General features: G+C 36.2%; 1 protein-coding gene across 5 annotated transcripts in view; it reads left to right on the top strand.

Annotated features, from left to right (window-relative positions):
• MBOAT2 (membrane bound O-acyltransferase domain containing 2) overlaps nucleotides 1–21,509 on the top strand; it is a 97,616-nt gene that overhangs the window by 69,434 nt on the left and 6,673 nt on the right. For all 5 annotated transcript variants that reach the window (XM_032104333.1, XM_032104336.1, XM_032104334.1 and 2 more), the window contains 7 exons: nucleotides 4,007–4,061; nucleotides 4,840–5,023; nucleotides 10,644–10,836; nucleotides 13,017–13,120; nucleotides 13,458–13,522; nucleotides 18,251–18,383; nucleotides 20,854–21,005. In XM_032104333.1, the coding sequence (XP_031960224.1) occupies nucleotides 4,007–4,061; nucleotides 4,840–5,023; nucleotides 10,644–10,836; nucleotides 13,017–13,120; nucleotides 13,458–13,522; nucleotides 18,251–18,383; nucleotides 20,854–21,005 (886 nt within the window). The remainder of the gene's footprint in view (nucleotides 1–4,006; nucleotides 4,062–4,839; nucleotides 5,024–10,643; nucleotides 10,837–13,016; nucleotides 13,121–13,457; nucleotides 13,523–18,250; nucleotides 18,384–20,853; nucleotides 21,006–21,509) is intronic.

Genomic DNA, 21,509 nt, shown 5'->3' on the forward strand with positions numbered 1-21,509 from the left:
ACTGCTGGTGTCCATATTAATTCTTTGTGGCAAGATTTAGATTTATTTATGCAATACTTCAAGCTAATGACAGAGTTAAGGGAGAAAAAGGATTGTATTTTTTATTAGAACAAAGAATTTGCAGCTGTTTAACAAAAAACATTGCTTTCTAATATTTCTGTTAATTATATCAGTGAAACTGCTGTGTGGTGCCGTTTTGGGGGTTTTTGGTTAACTTGCTGGTTTCTTATTATGCTTAGGAGTTCCTTTTAATGCTCTTTCTCCAATTACCTCTTAATTTTATTTTTTTAATTTTTAATGTGCTCTCTCTTATGATAGTGATAGCATGGTGATTATTGTTTCAGTATCAGTTACCAAATTATTTTTTTATAGTACGTGTCCTTAGTGGTTAAAGGAATTATATTGTATTTTTCCCCTTCTAAGTCTTCAAGTATAGTTTTGTGCCTGCATTTTGCTTGTTTGGCTCTCTGGATATTAAAACTTATAAATTTTCTTGCTTTTTTTGTAGGTTTTTTCCAATTTTACTCTGTGGGTATTCGTAGCTATTTGCCTTTGTTGCTGCCAGTGTAACAACTAAAGTAGTAGTAGTAACAACTAAAACTGTTATTGTCTGTCTGTCTTTGGATCTTAAAATGTTTTAATAACAACATGCATTTGGGCTCAGCTGGTGATTCATTTCAGAACCACAAAATTTACTGTAATTGCAACCGAGCCTGCAATAGGATCTGTATTTATTATTAATATATAATCCTATGTCTAAGCATTATTAGTTACTGATTAGCTGGATTTCCATACAAATAGAAAAGTGGATAAGTTTAACCACAAAGCTGGGGTGATGCCATGATACAGTGTTTGTAAACACTGTTGTAGTGAAACCACAGAAGCAGTCATAATATCCCATAATAAAGCCTATGTGGCAGGACAGTGCTGTGTGCCTAAGGGTGTTGGGTTTGTTACCATTAGGATATGGGCTCCAGAGAAGGAGTGTAAAGATAGAACTTCCTCATGATCTAGACCACTTGGGAAAAATTTTGTTACTGATGATTTACAAAATTCTTTTACCAAGGAAGGAACATGGGAGGTATTCCCTCCTTTACAGATGAGAAAATGGAGTTATAGTTGCTGAGTGACTAAATTGTGTCACCTCTGTAATAGATGTTCAATGAAACCCATTTTCTCTAATCTCTGCTGTGTGATTTGGTAGTAACTAAGAGCTGCAGTTGTTGCGGTAGTCTTCTGCTTTAGGACAGGAGAAAGCAATTCTAATAATCACCGAAGGAATGTTACAAAACCTCATGAGTTCCCTAGCAGCAGTGTGCTGCTAAAGTGGGAATTCTTCATCTCCAGTGTGTAGTAGGTAGGGAACAGCTGTGGTTTGCGAGGCTTCTGTTCCCATGGGCCTGGGAAATATTGAATGTGTATATATTAATTCATCTCATATTGAATAAGCATCAATGCAAGAGCACCTCTTCCATGTATATTTTCTATGATTTAAAAAACCTTAATGATAGCTTCCTGAAAGCTTTCAAGATTATGACAGAGATCCAGTGGTTTCCTTGTTCTTGCATGCTGTGCAAAGATGATAAATGGGCCTTCAAGGCACTGAAAAGGCATTTAAAAAAACCCAAACAAACAACCAAACAAAAACCAAAACAGGGAAAGCCACTAACCTGACCTCAAGGAATCTGCTGGCTGGAGAGAAACTTTAGTGAGAAAGGAAAATGGAAAGTTAATGGAGGCTTACTTGAATGCAATACGTTTGAGACAGCAAGTGTGTTGCTCACAAAGTTATTTGGGCCTTAAATGACTTAATATGTATGTGTGTATATAACTAAAACCTGTTTTAAATAGACCAGTTCTTTCCTCCTACCTCTCCAAAACCAAAGATCATATTTCAATGGTTAGATTCTTCTGTTTCAGGTTTGAGGTTTTTTTCCCTCCTTTTTCATACCACACACAATGATGTGCAGTATTTCATTTGACTAATTACCTTTATTTAGTGGCTAATCTGGCTTTATGCAAGTTCATTTGGACACACTGAGTGATCGCTTCCTCTTTCTGACTTAAGGGTAAAATACTTGTATGGAATATAATGGCAAAGGAGGCTCCTGCTCCAGTCAGTTTGCATTGTATAGGCTAGGAGAGACTGAAGGCTCTGTATGGGACACTTCCCTGCACTAGCCATGTGGTGGGATCTACATCCATCTGTTAGAGTCTTTGTGTTAAATTTCTGTTTGTGTTAAATTCAGAGATTCACTACCTGAGAACTGTAATATTATGACCTTAAAGGTTACAGAATCTTTCAAAATGCTCCTTCCACATTTTTTATTCAGTACCTTTATCAGATTAAAAGTCTTTGCTACAGAACCAAGGAGAAGATGTGAAAATGTAATGATGAGGAAGAGAAGGTGCTGCATGAAGTTAGAGGGTGCTAATTTGTTCTTCAGTTTCTCGCCTTGAATGGGTATGAATGGGGATGATTTTCCACTGTGAAGGATTAGGACCGAGGGAAACATTTTTCCAGGTCATATTGAAAGAGAGGAGATGGGAAGTTGGTAACCCCTCTGTATTCTCAGCTTTGTTGAAGACTAAAGTGTAGTTTTGAAGTCGTGTGTGTAGATCATGGTCACACTAAGACAACAGTGTTATCTTCTTGGTAGATAACAAGTGTTTCCATGAGTCATAGAATTAAATTAGCTTTTACTTCCCCTCAGCCCCTCACTCTTTTTTTTCATAAGGCTGACTGATTTTGATATCTAAAGAAAATTGGCTCCAGTTGAAACCTTATGCTTGGATCAAGTATAAGGGCTCCCCTCTATGGATTTACTGGTATCAAGGAGTGGGGTTGAAGGCAACTGTTCTGTGAGAGGAGGAGGATTTTCTATACAAACAAGTATTTTCATAAAGCACGTTGGGATTTCATATTTATATTACACTACTCTATTATCAAACTTGGTTAGAAATTGGCTGTTGGGTTTAAGCACTGCTGTGGAGGAAGATAATTGATGTGTGATCCCATAAATTTGATTTCCTTTAGGAAGCTATGTGCATAAAAATAAAGTTTTTAGTACTTGCAATGGCAAAGAAAAAATGCAAATATGAACAGCAGGAAATGGCTGCATGTGGGAATGTCTGAGCCAGTAGAGAAGGCTGCAGGAGGAGCTGAAGTGGTCATTCTGGCAGGCAGTGCTGGCTGGTACTAGCCAGGGCTGTCTGAAGGAGGGATCTCTACTTTTTTTGTTCCCCTGAATCAGTGTATTTCATAATAAATAAAAGTGTTGAAAGTCTTATTTTTTACTTTTCTCTCTTGTGGGAGTACAGATTTTGAAGACTATTTTTCAGGGATAGGTCACCAGCATTTCAGAAATAGCCACATACGGCAAGAAGGTAAACTCAGTCTTGCTGCCGAACTTAGACTTGGACTGCCCCCTTCTGCTAGCAGGGTTTAGAGCTTCTTGTTAGCGCTCAGGGAAAAGACTGTAGCACCTTTACTGCCGTGCCTGCTTCACTGGACCTTAGTCACAACCTTTGCTTGCTGTTCTTGAGGTCTGCCATAAGTTTTGAATTGCTGAAATCTCTCTTGGAATGTGTTCATTTTATGCATCAAAACTGTAATGACTGATGCAATGTTTGGGGCTTGTCCAGTTTCTGGAATTGGAAATAAAGGTTTTTAAAACCTGCAGACTGTAAAGTCTTGACCAATGTAGGAGAATTGGTTTTTTAACACTTTCTACAGGTTGTCTTAATGCTTTCCTGAAATCCATGTGATTTCAGGTTTAGGCACTGCTGGATAAAACTGAAGATATGAGAGTTTGTAATTTTGTCAGTAAGAATTGTTTGATCCAGCTCCAGCAAAAATGTTATGTGACATAATAGCTCTGAAATTGCTTGAGGCATTGAGAAATTACATTGCAGCATGAGGCTTTCTCTGCTGAGTAAAGAAGCTAATTAATGTAGGGGAGGTTAGCTGGTCTTTATTTTTTCTTTTTCCTGTCCTCTTCCCTAGGAATGTTTCGGAAAAATGAAGACTTGACTCCATCACAGAGGTGTTTGGCTGTAAGGTAGGCTTTCAGACATTCTGCTTTGGGGATGTTTTGTGTGCTTTATTAATGTTCTGGGCAATTTCTACAGCTCACATTCAAAACAGAGTGTACAAGAAACAGATCCATGCTTTTGTATATTTGTAGTTAGATTTGTATATCTGTTCTGAAAAATATCACTAGGAGTAGATTTTATAGTTATTTAGAAAAAGCATTCTATGTGGTTTATGCAAATGAATGCCATATCAGATAGGAGACTAGTAAACAGTACACATGTGAAGTAGCTGGTGAAGGAACATTGTTAAATTCTGTTTTTCAGTATTTAACTTACTTTTTCTCCTTTTTTATTCAGGACACTTGAAAAAAGTGTGTTTTCTTGGGCAAGCGAGTGTTGAGACATTTGCTTTAATTGAAATTACTGCCAGTTAACACAAACCTTTGTTTATTGATTCAATTTTTGAGGGAAAAATAGAGAACTTAATACAGTTGAACAAACACTTAGGAAAACAGCCTTCCCTTTCCTTCCTTAGGCTCAGCTTCAGTCAAACACCTCTACTGAACAAGGAGAGAGTCATTAGAGTTCAGGAGGTCTGTCTGAAAATGCTCAGTATGGATTGGGAAGAAGTGCTGTGTGTAGAATGTTTCAAGCTGTGATTGCAAAGACAGACAAACTGCTCTTGTCCGTGTGCTTTTTACTGCAGTTAGAGTAAGCGATAACATGGAGTATGACTTTTCCTACTGTGGAAATCCTGAAGAGCTACACAACCCATCTCACGAATTGCTTGTCTTTGAATTACAGACGCATGCCAAGTCTACTGGAGTATTTAAGTTACAACTGTAATTTCATGGGTATCCTGGCAGGCCCGTTATGCTCTTACAAAGACTATATTACTTTCATTGAAGGCAGATCATACCAGCTGCAACAGTCTGAAGCAAATGGGAAGGAAGATACAAAATATGAACAAACGGATCCTTCCCCAAATGTAAGATGTATGACTCTTGCCGTGCTGATGCTTATGTAATCATTGCATGGAAAGCTTGGTTTGCACTTTTCATTTACAGGCATAACTGCTGAGCTGTATCTGGAGTTCATTCATCAACAGAATGGTTACCTGTTCAAAACGTTATATGCTTATTTTTTAAAGGCAGGTTTTCTTCATGGTTTCCAGTCTGGCTCTTGTGGATAAAAGCAGATTAATTTGGAGCTTCCTAACAAGTTTATATGCTAAAAAGCCTTCTTTAAATTAAAACAGTTCATGCATGTTCACTTCTGAGCATATACTGTGTATAAAAACCCAGTCATATGTAACAAATGGAAAAAGTCATGCAAGTAGTTTCATTTTTCATGCTTGCAGTCATGTAGAGAGGTATTAAAGATGGATTTTGATCTGAAGGTGTAGTAAGATGAACTAGCCATAACACTATGAATAGTACTCCAAGCCACATAATACTTTTTTTTTCCTTTGGTCTGTTATTGGAGAAGAAACCAAATACGTAGAGAAGATAGTCCAGTTCATCATGCCTTACAGGAGAGATTGTATGACCAAAATTTAAATCAAAAGCTCATAAAACTTGTTACTTTTAAAATTTAGTCCAATTAGTTTAATGCTCAGAGTACTGATTATTATTTTTTCACTCTTTTCATATTGTCTTAAATAGTAATGTATTGGGCATTTAAATTTGCGTGTGCCTAAGATAATTCTTACCTCACATAAGAGGCAGAATTATCATGGGGTCAACTGGAACACTTCACATGGATGGCTTTTGCTAATTCCAGCACCTGTTGCCCATGTTTTGCTCATGTTGTGACACCAGCTGTTGGTGGAACAGATGAAGGTGTTCCCACATTAGCTGTTTGTTGTGTCCTACCATGTAGAGGTTATGGCCCCACAGCTGGGCCAACAGGGAGTGCTTCCTAATCAGTTGGGGCATCTCCAACCACTTCCATGCTTGCAAAGCAGGTGAGGACTCTTTGCATGTTCCGTTCTACCCTTCTTGTGTGGTTGTAGTAACTTGCACAACAGGAATGCAAACTAGTGTCTGGAGGATGAACACTTCAAGCTGCTCCACAAGTAGACAGAGCATGTAGGCTCACACAAGTGAGCTGTGGAGCAAGTTAGGAAGGATGAAAGACACAGGGAGAATTCCTTGTGTAGATTGGCATCACATGGCCCATGCTCTGCTTTGATGTGTTGTACTGACAAAGTTGCAGACACTTTCGTTTATAAACATTGTTTTGGCCCAGGAAAGTCTTGTGTACTAAAATCCTATTTCTGCAGAAAAGTGTTAGGTAGTAAAATTATTGCAAATGAGTGGAGGTAAACCAAATCTGCCCATGTCAGTACTGCAGGACACACATCTCCTGATTGCCCTGATAGGACTTCCTGGCTTTTTACCACATAATCTTGCTAGTACTCTGGACAAGGTCAATAGAAATAAATATAAACCTATGATGGCTGCTTCTTTCAGGTAAGTGGTTTTCTTCAAAATTAATTGCTCTTAAGATGCTTGAAACTTTTGTGATTTATGCTGCATTAGCTTTTGACATAAAAACAATGAGAAGCTGTTTATGCTCCTGATACTTCATCTCCCAACTGGTGTTAGAGAAATCCGGCTGCATTTTATAACACCAGTGAGTATTGTGTGCTTCTGGAGAAAGATGAATGATACAATTTCACTGCATTTGCTGCATCAATTAAAATATTGTCTTGTTCTAGAAGAATGTTTAAATACCATTAACTTTATATGAATACTTTAAATTTTTTATTATTTCAAGAAGAATAAATTTTTAGGTAACTCAAAAAAAATCGAATTGTAGTGGGGATCAGCAAATGTTAATGTCATAAATAAAATAATCCTTGAGCTGAGTTACAGTAAGTTTCATTTCTTGTTAAATATAATTACATAGCCAAAGTAGTTCATGCCAGCCTCCTCCTCTCTACTGTGTGTTGACTGCATGATGTTAACTTGGTTTAGTACTTTTGCTGTGCTCATTGCATGTTAAATGAATCGAGTCACCATATTAAAACTTACTTCTTATATCCCTCCTATTGTGCCTTTTTGCAAGCTATCATTTGTTGGTGCTCAAAGTGGTGTCAACTCTCAGAAATTAATATCTGTCTTTGTAAGTTTCTTTTTATTATGGCTACCCTTAAAATACAAGATTCCTGTCAGCAGATACCTGCTTTCTTGCTTATTATGCAGAATCTTCCTACAGGTTATAATGTTCTTGCTTAATTCTCTATAATTTTTATCTGAGGTACCAGCCTCCCCAGAATAATGTGCTTTAATACAGTCCAATATTATGTATTATGTACTGATTCTTTATCAACCTAAGAGCAAATTCATTCAAATAAAATTTTTGAAGATTCCTCCCTACTTTTTTAATCTGTTTTTATGTATGATATGTGTTTATGCAGTAATGTATTTCTAAAATTTCTGAGCTCTGTGTTTTACCATTATTTCTTCAATTAGAAAGCTGTTCCTGAACCCCTTTCTCCAATTAGATATCTAGATTTCAACCTAATTATATTCCCACCTAATTTATGCACATTTAGTTTTGTTCTGGCATTGTCTTCTAGCTTAAGTACCTTTTTCCCTTCCTAGTGTTGATCATATTTGATATTTTTATACAGGTACGCCTAGTTCATCAAAACTAAATGAGCCAGGTCTTTTTACCTTTTTGTTATAAAATAATTTGTATATCCTGCTTCTTCTGAGGTCAAACTTATCCTGCATCTTATGGTCTTTTAATTCCTTAACAGAACAGTTATTTTGCTATGTTGAAAACTTTAGAGAATAAATGAAATTAAACTTCAAGTTACTTCATCCTTGTAAAAACTGACCAACCCTCCTGTGTGACTGTGCAATTTGGTGATTGCCCATTTATGCCTTGGCAAAGAGGGTTTTATTAATAACCTGGTTAATTAAGTAATAGGAAGTGAATGAATGTTTTACCAGATGCATTTCTATAGGTAATTGAACAATGATTTTGTTGCTGTCAGTGTACAGTGTCATAGTCTGATTCAGATAATTCGATCTACTCTGAACCTACTTTATTGTAAAAAACAAACAAAAAACCACCACCAAAACCCACCAAACAACACACCACCACACTTTCCCACCAAAAAAATTTCAAACAAACACACCCCAAACAAAATGCCAAAAATCTAGGTTTTCATCTGATTTGATTCTCTAGTCTGACTCAGCCTAAGGGAGCACAAGCCAAACCTCCAGTGAAGGAGTGGAGGCAGGGCAGAACTCTGCTTTGCATTGCAGCCTGTGTTTGGCTTGGCCTTCAGAAACTCTGCTTAAACCAGTCTGGAAACAACAGCTCCCTGACTTTGTAGAGGTGGAAGATTTATCTCCATCACAGTTTTCTAGGGATACTAATATCCCTGATTCTGATCCCTGTAAATGGTATCAGCATGCTGGGATTTATAATTCTTGAATGAAGTAGTGCAATTAAAATAAAAAAGTTTACTTTATGGCAGAGTCTTGTATGAGTTCATTATTTTTTCTTAAAATAAATTTTGTTGAAACCCTGATGCTTTTCCTTAAAAGAGGTGTTTTCACCTCGTCAATTTAGTTAAGAAGAGAAATACAAAGCATATTTGGCATTGAATAGGCAGATGAATGATTTCTGTTTACTAACAGAGAAATTGGTAAATAGAGACAGTGGCACAAAGCAAGCCTTTAAACAGAGATAACATTATTTATTTATTATATTATAACTGGCCAAAACATGTTTTTGAGACTTTGTGGTCATCTTCAGATGGAAAGCACCTATTTTCTGTATTCATGCTTATACTTATATTTCTCATGCAAAATTGAGCATGACTTCTAATTATGGCTTAGGCGTTAAAATTAAATCCTTGCAAATGTCTTCAGAACTTCGGGGTGATGCCTTCTGATATTTACAAATATCAAATTTTTGTGTTTGTCAGATAGTACATACAAGAATTAAAGATTCATTAGTTTTAGTAGTAACTGATTTTGTGAACGTTCATTTCTATATAAGATCCTGAAGGTGTTAAGCCAACTGAGCTTTCCCTCTGCTACAGCAAAGAGAGAGATCATTTCACGTTGAACTCTTGTAATAGAATAAAGTATTAACATGAAGTTTATTAGAAAGCAAGTAGAAACAAATAATTAAACACCAGCTTTAACCGTTAGTAGGTAGTTGCCTGCTGAATTATCTGGTTGATTTTTTTTTAAATAGCTGGGATTCCTGATCCTCTCTGAAATACCTTCTGAGATGAGCCAAGTGAAATATATGCAATATCCAAAAATACCCTCACCGTTTTACAGCTTTTCCAAGTCTATTTTTTTATCAGGTTGTACCACTTCTTACTCTGCAACTGGGTGAATCTTTGATACCATGTATCTTGCCAAAGTGTGTGCTTTCAATTGGCCATTTAATGCTCCATTCTGTATCGTGGAACAGAATTGCCCTTTATTTTGGAACTAGACATGTGGAGCTGAACTCTCAGTGAAACAGGATGTTATCCTTAAAACTTTGGGCGAGTGTACTGGAAGCAGCATAGACAGAAAGATTCTGGTTATATTTTTGTTCTGATGCTTCAAAGAAAAGTAGATTGATTGTTTTCTTGTTAAGTTTAGTATCTGTAGAATTGTAATGTAAATTAAAACTGTAATGTTTAAATATCGAGATTACATAAAATAAAAACCTGAAAATTGCATTTAAATGAATTAGCTCTCCAACTTCTCTTTTGTAGGTGCTTGGTTTAGTATGTTACTGGGGACTTTCACAAAACATGGTGTCTGCCCTTGGGATGTGGATCAGACTAGTGACTTAGAACAGTCAGTGTCAGGCATTTATTGCTCTGTTTGTTTTATAATAGAACCTTAGAAATGTTTTACTAAAAATGCATACTCTTTGGTGTGGTGGTTATAGCGAAGCTGAGTTTTAAGTAAATCTGAGTAGGTCCTACATGAAAAACACACTTTTACATATCTGTGAGCATATTATTTGTCCCATTATAGCTTGATCACTCTGTTTGGGAAAACAGGTCTGTCTAGAACTGATTGACTGAAATTTGGGCTGAAATTCATAAATCATTTCAGTATTTTAATTGGTTTAGAATTTAGAGGCTGTAATAATCCAACAGAGATGATTGATGTATTGAGTTGGGCAGCAATTGAACACCTGCACTATGGCAAAGATTCCTGAAAAGAAACTGAAGCTTTGCCATTGTTTTGGAATCTCTGCAGTAGTAATAGTATCTTGTCCTAGATTATATGTTTTATGATGTCTTAACAGTTTAATTGCTTCAGTAATTTGACAAGAAAAAAAATTTGAGTTGCAAAAGGTGTTCTGGCTCATTGTAGTCAGACTGGATTTGTTGTGTTGGCCAGGAGAAGTGATGCTTACACCTTGATTAATATAACAATATTCCTTGAGGATCTATAAAATAGAGATTTTTTCTTTAAAAACTATTTTAAAGTTGCTAGTATATATATTACTAAAAAATTAACATACATATATATATATCTATAGGGAAGGAAGATTATAGCTTTCCTTTGTTTCTAGAAGATAAACAAAAAAATGAAGCTTACAAAATCTCCATCTTAAATTTTCAGATAGCTGTGGCACAGAAACTCTTGATCTGTGGACTGTCCTTACTCTTCCACATGACTATTACAAAAACTTTGCCTGTGGAATACAACATTGATGATAACTTCAGAGCTACAGCATCATGGCCTGTAAGGTTTTTCTACCTATATGTGTCTCTTATGGCTGCCAGACCCAAGTATTATTTTGCATGGACTTTAGGTAAGTATACGTTTTAAAATATAATAATAACAGAAAGAGCATGTACTGAGAATCATCTGAGATGTGCGCACTTAAATGTGTATTAACAAGTGGCAGTGCCCTCTTGAGGCCTTAGGAAAACCTGGTTGCATTTAAGTATTTCGAGGTATTAAGTACATTGAATAGTGTCTCTCTTTTTGAGAAACAAAAGCTATCAGAAATTTAAGCACAGTGTTGGGAGAGTGTTGCAAATGAGATCATAGTCTCCTTTACAAGTCTGAGTGAAACATAAGGAGTTTTGGAGAGTGATAGTGTTTCAGTGAACAATGAACTTAAAAAAAAATTAGTAGTAAATCTGGTCTGATGTTAAATCTTTCTTTTTGTTTGTTTGTGGCTTTTTAAAAATTTATTTTGATACCTTTCTTTTTGGCATATCTTCAAAGTTAATTTTAACCTCTTTCTGTGGTTAGTTATCAGTAATTTGCTTGATGTTATTCAATCATGAAGGAAAATTAATACTTTGGAATTCAGATGCATGATACTGCTGTTAATAGTAGGTGGCATTTTCAGAATTTGATGGGTTGACGCTTCAGTTTTAGTATTTGTTTACTAAAAGTTTGAATGACTGGTGGGACAACATGCTTAGTAACTTATTTAAGACACTTGAATAGATTATATAGTTTAAGGAATATTTTGCATTTCCCCTCATGTTACTTGTAAAAAAAATGACACATACAGCAAGAAGATGCTTTATTTAAGTAAGCTGACATCTTGGAAGTGGTTCAGACAACAGATTTCATCAGCTTCCTCCTCCTCTCCAGTTTTACATATTTGCCTCATAATTCTTTTGAAAGAGAATCTGTGGGAACAATTCAATAAAGAAAGCTTTAGTGTAGCAGAGCAGCATGACTCATTTACAGCTGTTGGTTTCATTCCTGGTAAATGAATAAAATGCTTTCAGCTTGTCTGGATATAGTAATTCTGGGGCTTGTTGTGGAAAGAAATACTTTTGTATATTGTGGTCTTACATACCCATATCATCATCTGTAAATAGTAGTAGTCATCTGAAAAGTGAATAATTTTATTTGGGTTATTTTTTGCCTTTAATACTTCAGTTGGATTCCTCCTTCTGCACTTGCTAGCAGTGTAGAGCTAGCATTCCTTTGGAAAATACCGAAGAAAATAAACGATACCAGCTCTGTACTTCTAGTTTGTTAGGTAGCTTTTTTTTGCCTTCTTTCCACTTTGTCTCATCTAAACTTACATTGGTAGGAGCAGAATGTGAGCGGCTTTAAAAGTTTTACTGAATCTTACACCTTTGAGTTGTACATTACTGTTCTTTGCACTTTAAAAAAATGTGTTAATGAAATGAATTACTTGAATACTAAAATGCTAGTTAATAAAATGATTACTAACTGTAGTTGTAGTCTAACTCTAGTTATCATCTTTGTATTCTAGCTTGCAAAACATTATGGAGTATGTGTCTCCAGCTGTTTCTAATTGAGCATAAAATTATTGCCCAGTGTTTGAAGTTGACATAATGACATCAGATGTAAGGCAGCAAATTTTGTCGCTTTCAAAGATGTTTTTAAAAAAATTTCACAAGGAAGTAAAAATATTATAAATTCAAAAACACCTCACTGCCTTGTACGTGGCCATCCTAATTTGAAAAATACAGCTGAGGAAATTGTAGAAAATTACTGTTTTCTTCTGTTAGGTTTGTGCTGCTCTGTGTGAGGTGCTGTGAATGTGCACCTGCTTAGAGGGAATCACACAATTTAATCTTTATGCTTTAAGTATCACTGTTGCTGCATAATGAAGACCAAAGTCATGCATCTGAGCATTGAGCTGCTGTCTCAAATCATTACAACCAGCCACTGTTTTGTGGTCTTGATGCATCTCATTGAGTTTGTTTTTCTGTCTGCTTGGTCAAGCAAGTCCAAGTAGGTGGTATGGGAGACAGGGAACATCTGTACTGTGAAGTAGCTACTGCTACCTCTCATTCTCATGCTTTTGTACAAGTTTATGAATTGGAGGCTGGTGTTGCTTGGATTGTTTTCTGTTTGTTCAAGTCATCCTCAGTATTTAAAAGAAAAAATAAATGTAGTCTTTAAAATGTGATAAATGTTTTGAACAAACTACATGATGCACCATTTGTAATACAGACGGTTAATAATTTATTTCTTTTTGTCTCATTGCAGCAGATGCAATTAATAATGCAGCAGGGTTTGGTTTTAGAGGCTATGATAAAAATGGAGTTACACGTTGGGATCTAATATCAAATCTGAGAATTCAGCAAATAGAGGTTTGTTTCTGGCTCTTTTGAAAAAACCCCACATGCCTATGTAGGTAGTTGCTCTTAATTTCAGTAACTTTTCCTACGCGTTCATTTGTTAAGATAGTGAATATATTCTGTCAGAAAGGATGTGTTCACACCTTTAGAATAGGGTGGACAATAGCCTGCTTTGAACATGTTCTACTTGTCAGTTGACTTCCAAAATATTTTGCAGTTATAAGTAGAGTAAATAACTTATTCAACTCATCACAAAGTTGGGTGGGAGGATTTATAATTTATACACAAGAATTTTGAAACACGTGACACACTGCAATCATGGAAATAATAAGTTTGTTTTGCTTTACAGTTTTCCACGAGTTTCAAGATGTTTCTTGATAACTGGAATATCCAAACAGCTCTTTGGCTCAAAAGGTATTTATTTCTTAAAGGAAAGCTTTTCTCCACTGAAGTTTCTTAGATAAATATTTCTTTGAAGATGGTATAGCATTTAAAGCTAACCCCCACAGAACATCACTTGCTTAGCAACTGCACGGGACATTGTTCTTGTAATACTTGAATTAAAGCCTCTGCGTTTAGGACTTCTCTCTCAGTGTAAACTATCAAGTTTTGATAGAAACTGTTTTTCTTCACCGGCCGTAGGGAACCTAAAACTGTTAATCTGCAGGGGTCTCTTTTTTCCCTCTCTTAGCATTCAACCAGGGCATGTTGCTGAGAGCAGCAGGCAAAATGTACATCTCAGCCTCTGAAAGCTCTGCATTATTTTTAGCCACAGAGTGATACAGGAGCTTCCATACGTTCTGTGAGAGAACTTTCTGCACTCCTTCCATTATGAGTGCATGACAGACATCAAACCCTACAATGTGCTGTCAGCAAAATTTCCAAATTAATCCCTCTCAGCTGCACTCCTTTTCCTTGCCTGGGGAACAGGTACAGTGCCCTGTGAACTACATCATTCTGCTTCTTTGTGGTAAGGAGAAAGTGGAAGTGTTCCTGAGTAGTGCATGGGTGTTGTTTCCCTTCTTCCAGTCCGACTGTTGAGTTCGTCTCCTATCCATAGGTGCAAGTTTAACTGAGACCCTATCTTGGGATCACTTAGAGGACTTTACCCCTTATTCTAGGATAGCTGGCAACAGGGTGTCTCTTCCATCAAATGTCTTCATAGTATGTTATAATTTCATCCCTAAATATTTTGCTCACCCAGTTTAAAAAAGAAATTGAATTTTATGTGATTATTCTGGTTGGCTCAATAGTCAATGGAATCTATTGCTAGGACAGTCAACAAAAAATTGTATATTTGCAGGTAATAAAATGTAGCATTTCAAAAAGCAAATACGTCATTTAGCTATTTTAATTTAGTTAGAGAACAGAGGTTTAACAGTATTAAAACATAATAGGAAAAGGTTGTATTTCAACAAACTTTCAAATCTCCTAAATTGAATGATTCTAAACAAAAATTATTAGTGAAGGAGCACAGTATTTCTGTTGATAATTGAAAGAAAAAAAATGCAAATCAATTGCTCAGGGTGACAATGAAAAGATGTGAAGAAAAAGCGTCTCCTTTAAAAAGTATTTTTTAAAACAATAGTAGAAGAATCCTTGAGGATAGTCTAAATTGATTCTGTCAGAGTGAAAGGGTGTGGAAAGGTGGATGTTTGGTGAAAGTTTTGTTGCAAGTAAAAGATCATTTTAATTGATTATATATGAGCTCCATAAATAGTGGTAGAGAATATATATTTTTTTAGTAATAATTTGGTTAGTTGCAATGCTCCAACAATTTGCATAGAGGATTTGCTCATGATTACTTTAAACATCCACTTTTAATACCTCACTTTTTTACCATTTATAGAAGTACCTAAAACTTTAGCTATTTATCTCACATGAAATGCCAGACATCAGCATTTGTTCTGTTCTTTTTGGATACTCCTTAAAGAGAAACTGAACCATCAGTTAACCCCTGATTGTGTAAAAACAAACTTGTAAAAAACACAGTTAATGGACCTACAGATCACAAAGAGGTTTAGTAAATATTTAGTGTAGATAATAATATACAGCAATTCAAAGGCATTATTGTTACAAGCATGTAAGTGAAAATAGATATTTACATAGTACCATATATCAACAAAATGTATCATTATAACATTTCCTGACTGGGAAAGCTCTATGTTCCCCCTCAGCCTATTCTTTCTCTTTTCCAAAGAAACCATCTAATCTCATTTGTCTCTGGTCATGTTTGCAAAACCTCTGTGGTTCTTGTTGCTCAATTCTGAAATCTTCACAAACTTTTGTCTTCTTAGAGTGGATGTGGTACTTTTGCTAAGACCTTCAAAATCTTTCCCTGGCATTTTAGAAGCAGAGTTGATTAATAGGAGTGGATTCGTTATCATTATTTTCTTTGGGTAATACTGTGATATATTAGAAAGGATGTTACATCTGTCATTTTTTTGCAGCATCAATCTACTGTTGATTCATGCTTAGCTGATACTCAGTGTTTCATACTGTTGATCCGTAGTCATACTCAGCTACACTTTTTCAGTAATGTTACAGGAATGGTACTGGTTTGTGTCTTCCACTTTTCTTATTAGATGTTCTATGCTTTGGACTTCATCTTGTTGGTTTCAGAACATCCTTCAAGTCTGCCAAGATAATTTTGGATTCTAGTGCTCTCTACTAAGAAAACAATGCCAATCTCATCCATCCCCACCAAAAAAGGAAGGGAAGACAAGGTGGAAAAATATAGTTCTCAGTCTACCACCTAACTTACTAAAGAAATTATAGAACCAGACCAAAGACAGTACCTTATTGAACAGTTGATGCATCTTCCCACTTTCAGAGCATTATGGATAAGATAACCTGAACCACCTGTATTTGAATAGATTTTCTCAACCTATTGTGATGACCATATTTCCTTGAAGCATTTGAACATGATTTATTATTGCTAAATCTATGGAAGTGTTTAAGTTTTCTTTTTATCCTTTGAAATTGAAGTCTGATGATTTGGTTTTTTGTACTGTATCTTTCCTCACTTGCATTGACACAGCTGAAATTTGGTTAGTTAGTTTAGTGAGTTTTGTTTGCTGCTGAATGCTTTTCAGGGGACAAGTTCAGTACTTTAAATCAAATAAAGATTGAAGACATGTATCACTTTATTAATGAGACGTAATTAACCACCAGTCATATACATTTAGAAATAATAGCAGTACTAGAACACATAACATTTTGTATGTGATTAGTGCTCTGGTGTAATAAACATTTTTAAACACTCTTCTGTAACTAACCCCAAGCAGTTTAAAAAGCACACATGTACGTACACAATTAATGCAAACTGCGCCTCCTCTCCCAAGGATGTGTGGGATACAAAACCCTGCTTGCATGCAGTGCCTGTGGGAGATGTGGGTGCTCCAGCTTGGTGTGAACCCGCTGATTTCACATGCCCACTAGAAAAGCCTGGCACAAATCCATGTGCCAGCAGCCAACAGGGATGAGACACTGCTCCCTGGCATGATGCACTGCACTGACAGTCCCCTATCTGGATGCAGCTACTCGGTGTCTACCAGGGATGCTCTGTTTTGGCAAAGGCAGTGGTCATGGTGTTGGTGGGCAGACTTCTGGCAGTGTCAAACCAGGTTTTGATGAAAAGTATTTTGCTCCAAGATGTCTCCCCAACTCATTGCAAATTTTCCTAATGCTTTGCTACACCCGAGGCTGACAGATTCTTTGTAAAAAATGTCTCTGTTTACTATTCATCCCTGGCCAATATTGCTTTCCTCTTTAAGGTGATCTGTTTTGGGCAAATGTCCTCAGATAGTTTTGATTATTACACCAGCCCCATGTTCTCATATTAATGGCCACTGTGAGTGAAGCCCTTTAGCAAGAGGAGGGGGTTGTGCACATATCCCACTGAAGACCTCATAAGATAAAACTTACCACATCTATTTGACTGGACTAAATTAGCAAATTACTCTTTCAATCTGCCCCTATTCACATCCTGTCTTTTTACCTTCTGTTCTTCAACATCCACTGCCATCAGTAGCTTTCATTAAGCTTTCCTTTATGTGGAAGTTGCTGTAGTTAGATTAGTAGTGGATGTTGTGACTCTCTGTATCATTAGGTTGTCATCTTTGAATAACAGATGTGCATTCTCTTCTCTTTCTCTTTTACTTGCTATGTGGTTGTAAAACCTTTTTACATATTGGTGTCTATAGCCTTTTTAGTTAAAACTCATTTTTGTATGCTAGCCATAGATTTGTGCTCATGCATGCTTGTGCTGTTTATTTTTGCTTTGTTAGTTTGTATCTGTTTCCACATTTTCTATTGCTTTTTGGTTTTCAGATCATTAAAAAACTCTTGATGAAGCCATATCAGGACCTTACCATGTTTCCTATCATTCTTCCACATCATGATGGTTTGTCATTGTGTCATATAATGTTGTCTTCCAGAAACCACCTTTCTTGGATTCCTTTTTCCCTTCTTCCTTCTAGAATTCCTTACTATAGGTCCTTGTCTAGTAATTCAGCATCTCAATTTTAAAATAACACAGAGTTCATCATTCTCCTTATTTGATACTCTCTTGGCACTAGAGTATTTATTATAATTTCATCATCATGCTCACCTAATTGTCACACAGACACATTTTCAACTGTTGTTTCTTTATTACTCAAAACTGAAGGTGGTTGTTAGTTTTCCCCTGCTCCTATAAGCTGCTCTTATTTTATGGAAAACATACCTGACTCATCCCAAGAGTCTGGGGGTGGTTTGTGCCTTCCAGTGCAGCTTTTCAACATTCTTGGATGTTTTCCAAGATCAGTGGATCTTTTCCACATTCTTGGATGGCTCAAGATCCCTTATTAATGGCAACACCCATCTTTGGATGCTTGTGTATCACTTCATTAGGAATAAGGACCATGTGTGATGGCACTGAGCACAGTTTAGCACTCAGGGCTGGAATCAGGAGCTGTGAATAGATTTAAGCATTTTCTGTAAGCCATAATATAGTGACAACATTATTAAATAATAGAAAACTGCAATTGCATTGAAACTTTTGTATTGGAGATGAAACTGGTAAAAGTATAAATAATAGCTGAGAAGATCGTGGGTGATTTGCTTTGTGTTACTTATCTTGAGTTGTTTTTGACTTGCTAGAGTGTGCTATGAGCGAGCCACCTTCAGCCCAACGATCCAAACCTTCATCCTTTCTGCCATCTGGCATGGGGTTTATCCAGGATATTATTTAACATTTTTAACAGGAGTACTAATGACACTAGCAGCACGAGCTGTAAGTACCAACCAAGTATCTTCTTAAATAGTAAGTTTTGTAAAAGCAAATTGATCATGTTCTGTAGTCCAGAGATGCCTTTTACTGTTTATAAACAATCTGTCTGATAGTGGTGTTTACTCTTTTAGTTAGGAGAGCAATGGGAATGATTAATTAAAAGGAGGGCTTGATTGGTGGAAACAAACAAGACTGTACACAGCCTATAACATCTTTGTAGCATATCTTTTGTGGAAGCTCTTCCTGTGTATTAACTGATGGTGTGTTACTGTGGTATGCTGAACAGGTTGATGTAATCTAAAATAATTTGGAAAAAATCAGTGATGATGAGTAGCTTAAAATTTGGGTGTCAATGCTATATATTTCTAGAGTCTGCCTCATTCCTAATTTCTGTCCAGTACTGTTGTAAGGATGGTAACTAAAGAATGTTCCCTCTCAAGCGGCACATAAAAATCTCTAGTGCAATTACTATTTCAAGTTGTCCAGCCAGTAGTGCAGTCACGTTAACAAGCTTTTGCAGTTGCTATTCAGAACCATATGGAACCAGCAAATCTGCCAAGAAATCTCTCACAGTTCTGCCTTAGAAAGCTGTGTAAGAACAGAGACAGGTTTATCAGTCACTCAGTGGAAAAGAGGAACAAATTACACCTCAGATCAGAGCAGCATAACAGAGCACTTTTTTTGTTGAAAGAACCAGGAGAGTGAGAAATTAAATAGACTGCTCTATGGTTTCTATAATAGCTAGGGGAAGGTGGTACTTCAGATTTAGGTTGTTACTACATCAATAAAACAGATGCTTCTCTTTCTTCACAAGATGTGGTTATAGTCCTTGTTTGACAGAACCAACTCCTTTCTTTACAATAGATACAGCTTTCTTCCCCTTCCAGACTCTATCACAGGGAACTTTTGACATTTATCAGCCAGGAACCAAGGTTCGGGGATAGTTCACAGATAAAAGTTGTTTGCTTAGTGAGATGAGTCCAGTAAATTGGAGTGCTCGCTGCCCTTCATCCTGGGCCTCTCTAGTAGACGACATTGTATTAATGTTTCATATGTATCAATCAATAGGCTATAAAAAAATATTTTGAATTTCTGTATCAACGGGTACTTAATATTAACTAAGATATGTTAGAGGTACTTCAGCATATTTATTATTTAACTCTACTAGCCTTTAACTGCAAAGCTTGGCAGCTCTGATTCATGCTTTGTTGTATTATGCCTAAGCATGTATCCAGTTTATTTTGCCGCCTTTAATCATTACACATTTCGTAATCAGGTGTTTACTAGTGGCAGTCATAGATTTATATTAAAAGTTGTTCTTCAAGTCCTAAAATATAGATTACAAGAACTTTTGTGAAGCTTCATCTGAGTTCTACTAAACTCAGGAACAAGTCCTTGCATGTGACCATAAGAATAAACTAGAGGGAGGTGGCAGAATGAAGGATATGTAGCTAGAATTACTTGTTTGACTTAGCTTAACTAAGCAAAGACTGAGTGGGAATGTGGTATCTACAGGGCAATTAGAATAAGAAGAACAAGAAGGGTAAAAAATGGTTTTTAATGTAAAGAATTAAATCAGCAGGAGCTAGCCTTGGATATGTTCTTTGGAACAAGGAGTTCTAAAGAAACTGAGGGTTGTGGAAGCTAAACAGTCTACTCTGGTGTGCAACTTTTCAGAGAGGACTGCTTTAGTGCAGGTGACCAGGAGGTGGCAACTGTGATATCAGGTTGGGATCAAAGGCTGAATTGAGCCCATCTCGGCTTGTCAGCACTTAAGAGTGTGAGCAATGATAACAATTCTGTCAAAGTAAGGAGAGGCAAAGATTTGCTGATGTCTTAATTATAGACTTACATAAAACTGAACCCAAACCTGTGTGGGTTTTGTATCTGGGTTTCTTAAATACTTTTGGTATTCATTTTTTTGAGCAGAATTTTAGAACAAAAGAAGACTCAGCATAGAAAATTTAGTCATTTTGTAATAATTCCACTTGCTAGAAGTTAGTACTCCTGAAATGTGTAATCAGAACGGATATTTTGTATATTCTGATTTATACCCTGCTTGTCTTAAAATATATTTTACTAACAAGTGTATGAAAATGGCTTATCATATAGAAGCTTTCATCAGAAGCATTCTGGCCTTCACTTACTCCAAACCTCTATATTTATAGAACGGCTTGATAGAATAAAATGTCTGCCTCATTCAGACAAGCAGTGCAAATTTGCATTGGATTTAGGGTAGAATTAATTTACTTAAACTCTGTTTAAATTGATAAATGCTTAAATTCCCATGCTGAAAGAAGTGCAGGGAATTTGAGCCAATTCCTGTTGAAGGTGATGCACATTTGGAACAGTTCAAACATATTTGAGCGAACTGTAGCATTTAAATTCATCCTGTGACTTTTGTGTCAATGCAACAAACTCTGAGCTCTCAAGGTTTCTTCCTCAGCTAACGTAGTATTACCTGATTTTTCAGATCAGAAACAATATCAGACACTATTTTGTTGAATCTCCTGCTGTTAAACTATGTTATGATATTGTAACATGGATGGCAACTCAAGCAGCAATAAGTTACACAGTCGTGCCATTTGTACTGCTCTCTGTAAAACCCTCTTTCACCTTTTACAGGTAAGCACATTCTACCTGTTTCCTTTTCTTTAACTTACAATAGAAGTACTTGCAGTGGCAGATGATTTCTGAAGCTATTTTAGAGATATAATTATAGATTTGTAGCTGAGCAAACTGTATTTCTGTTCTAGTGCTTGAACATAGTGTGTCTTGTGTACGAAAGAGCGTTCACATTTTCCTGTCATAACAGACTTATTTTTCAGGAGGCAGGGGAAAAAACCTAACCAAAACCAAAAGCAGACAATACCTTTGACATTACTGTATGCCGTTGAACTATTTTATAGCGAGGCTAGATTCTGACTTCCCAGAAATAACTTGTGAAAAAAGTTGAAAGCAGACTTCTGTTCACTTTACCCCTTGTTACAGTACTAAATAGTGTGAGGGAAGACTTAATTTCTGATTTTCCCCTTATTTTACTTTTTGTAAAGGAAATATTAATGTTTTCATATCTTGCATGCAAAGTATTCTGTAAGAGTGGTCAGAATTTTATTGATATATTTTTTC

The sequence above is a fragment of the Corvus moneduloides genome, chromosome 3 (assembly GCF_009650955.1).
Source record: "Corvus moneduloides isolate bCorMon1 chromosome 3, bCorMon1.pri, whole genome shotgun sequence".
NCBI lineage: Eukaryota > Metazoa > Chordata > Aves > Passeriformes > Corvidae > Corvus > Corvus moneduloides.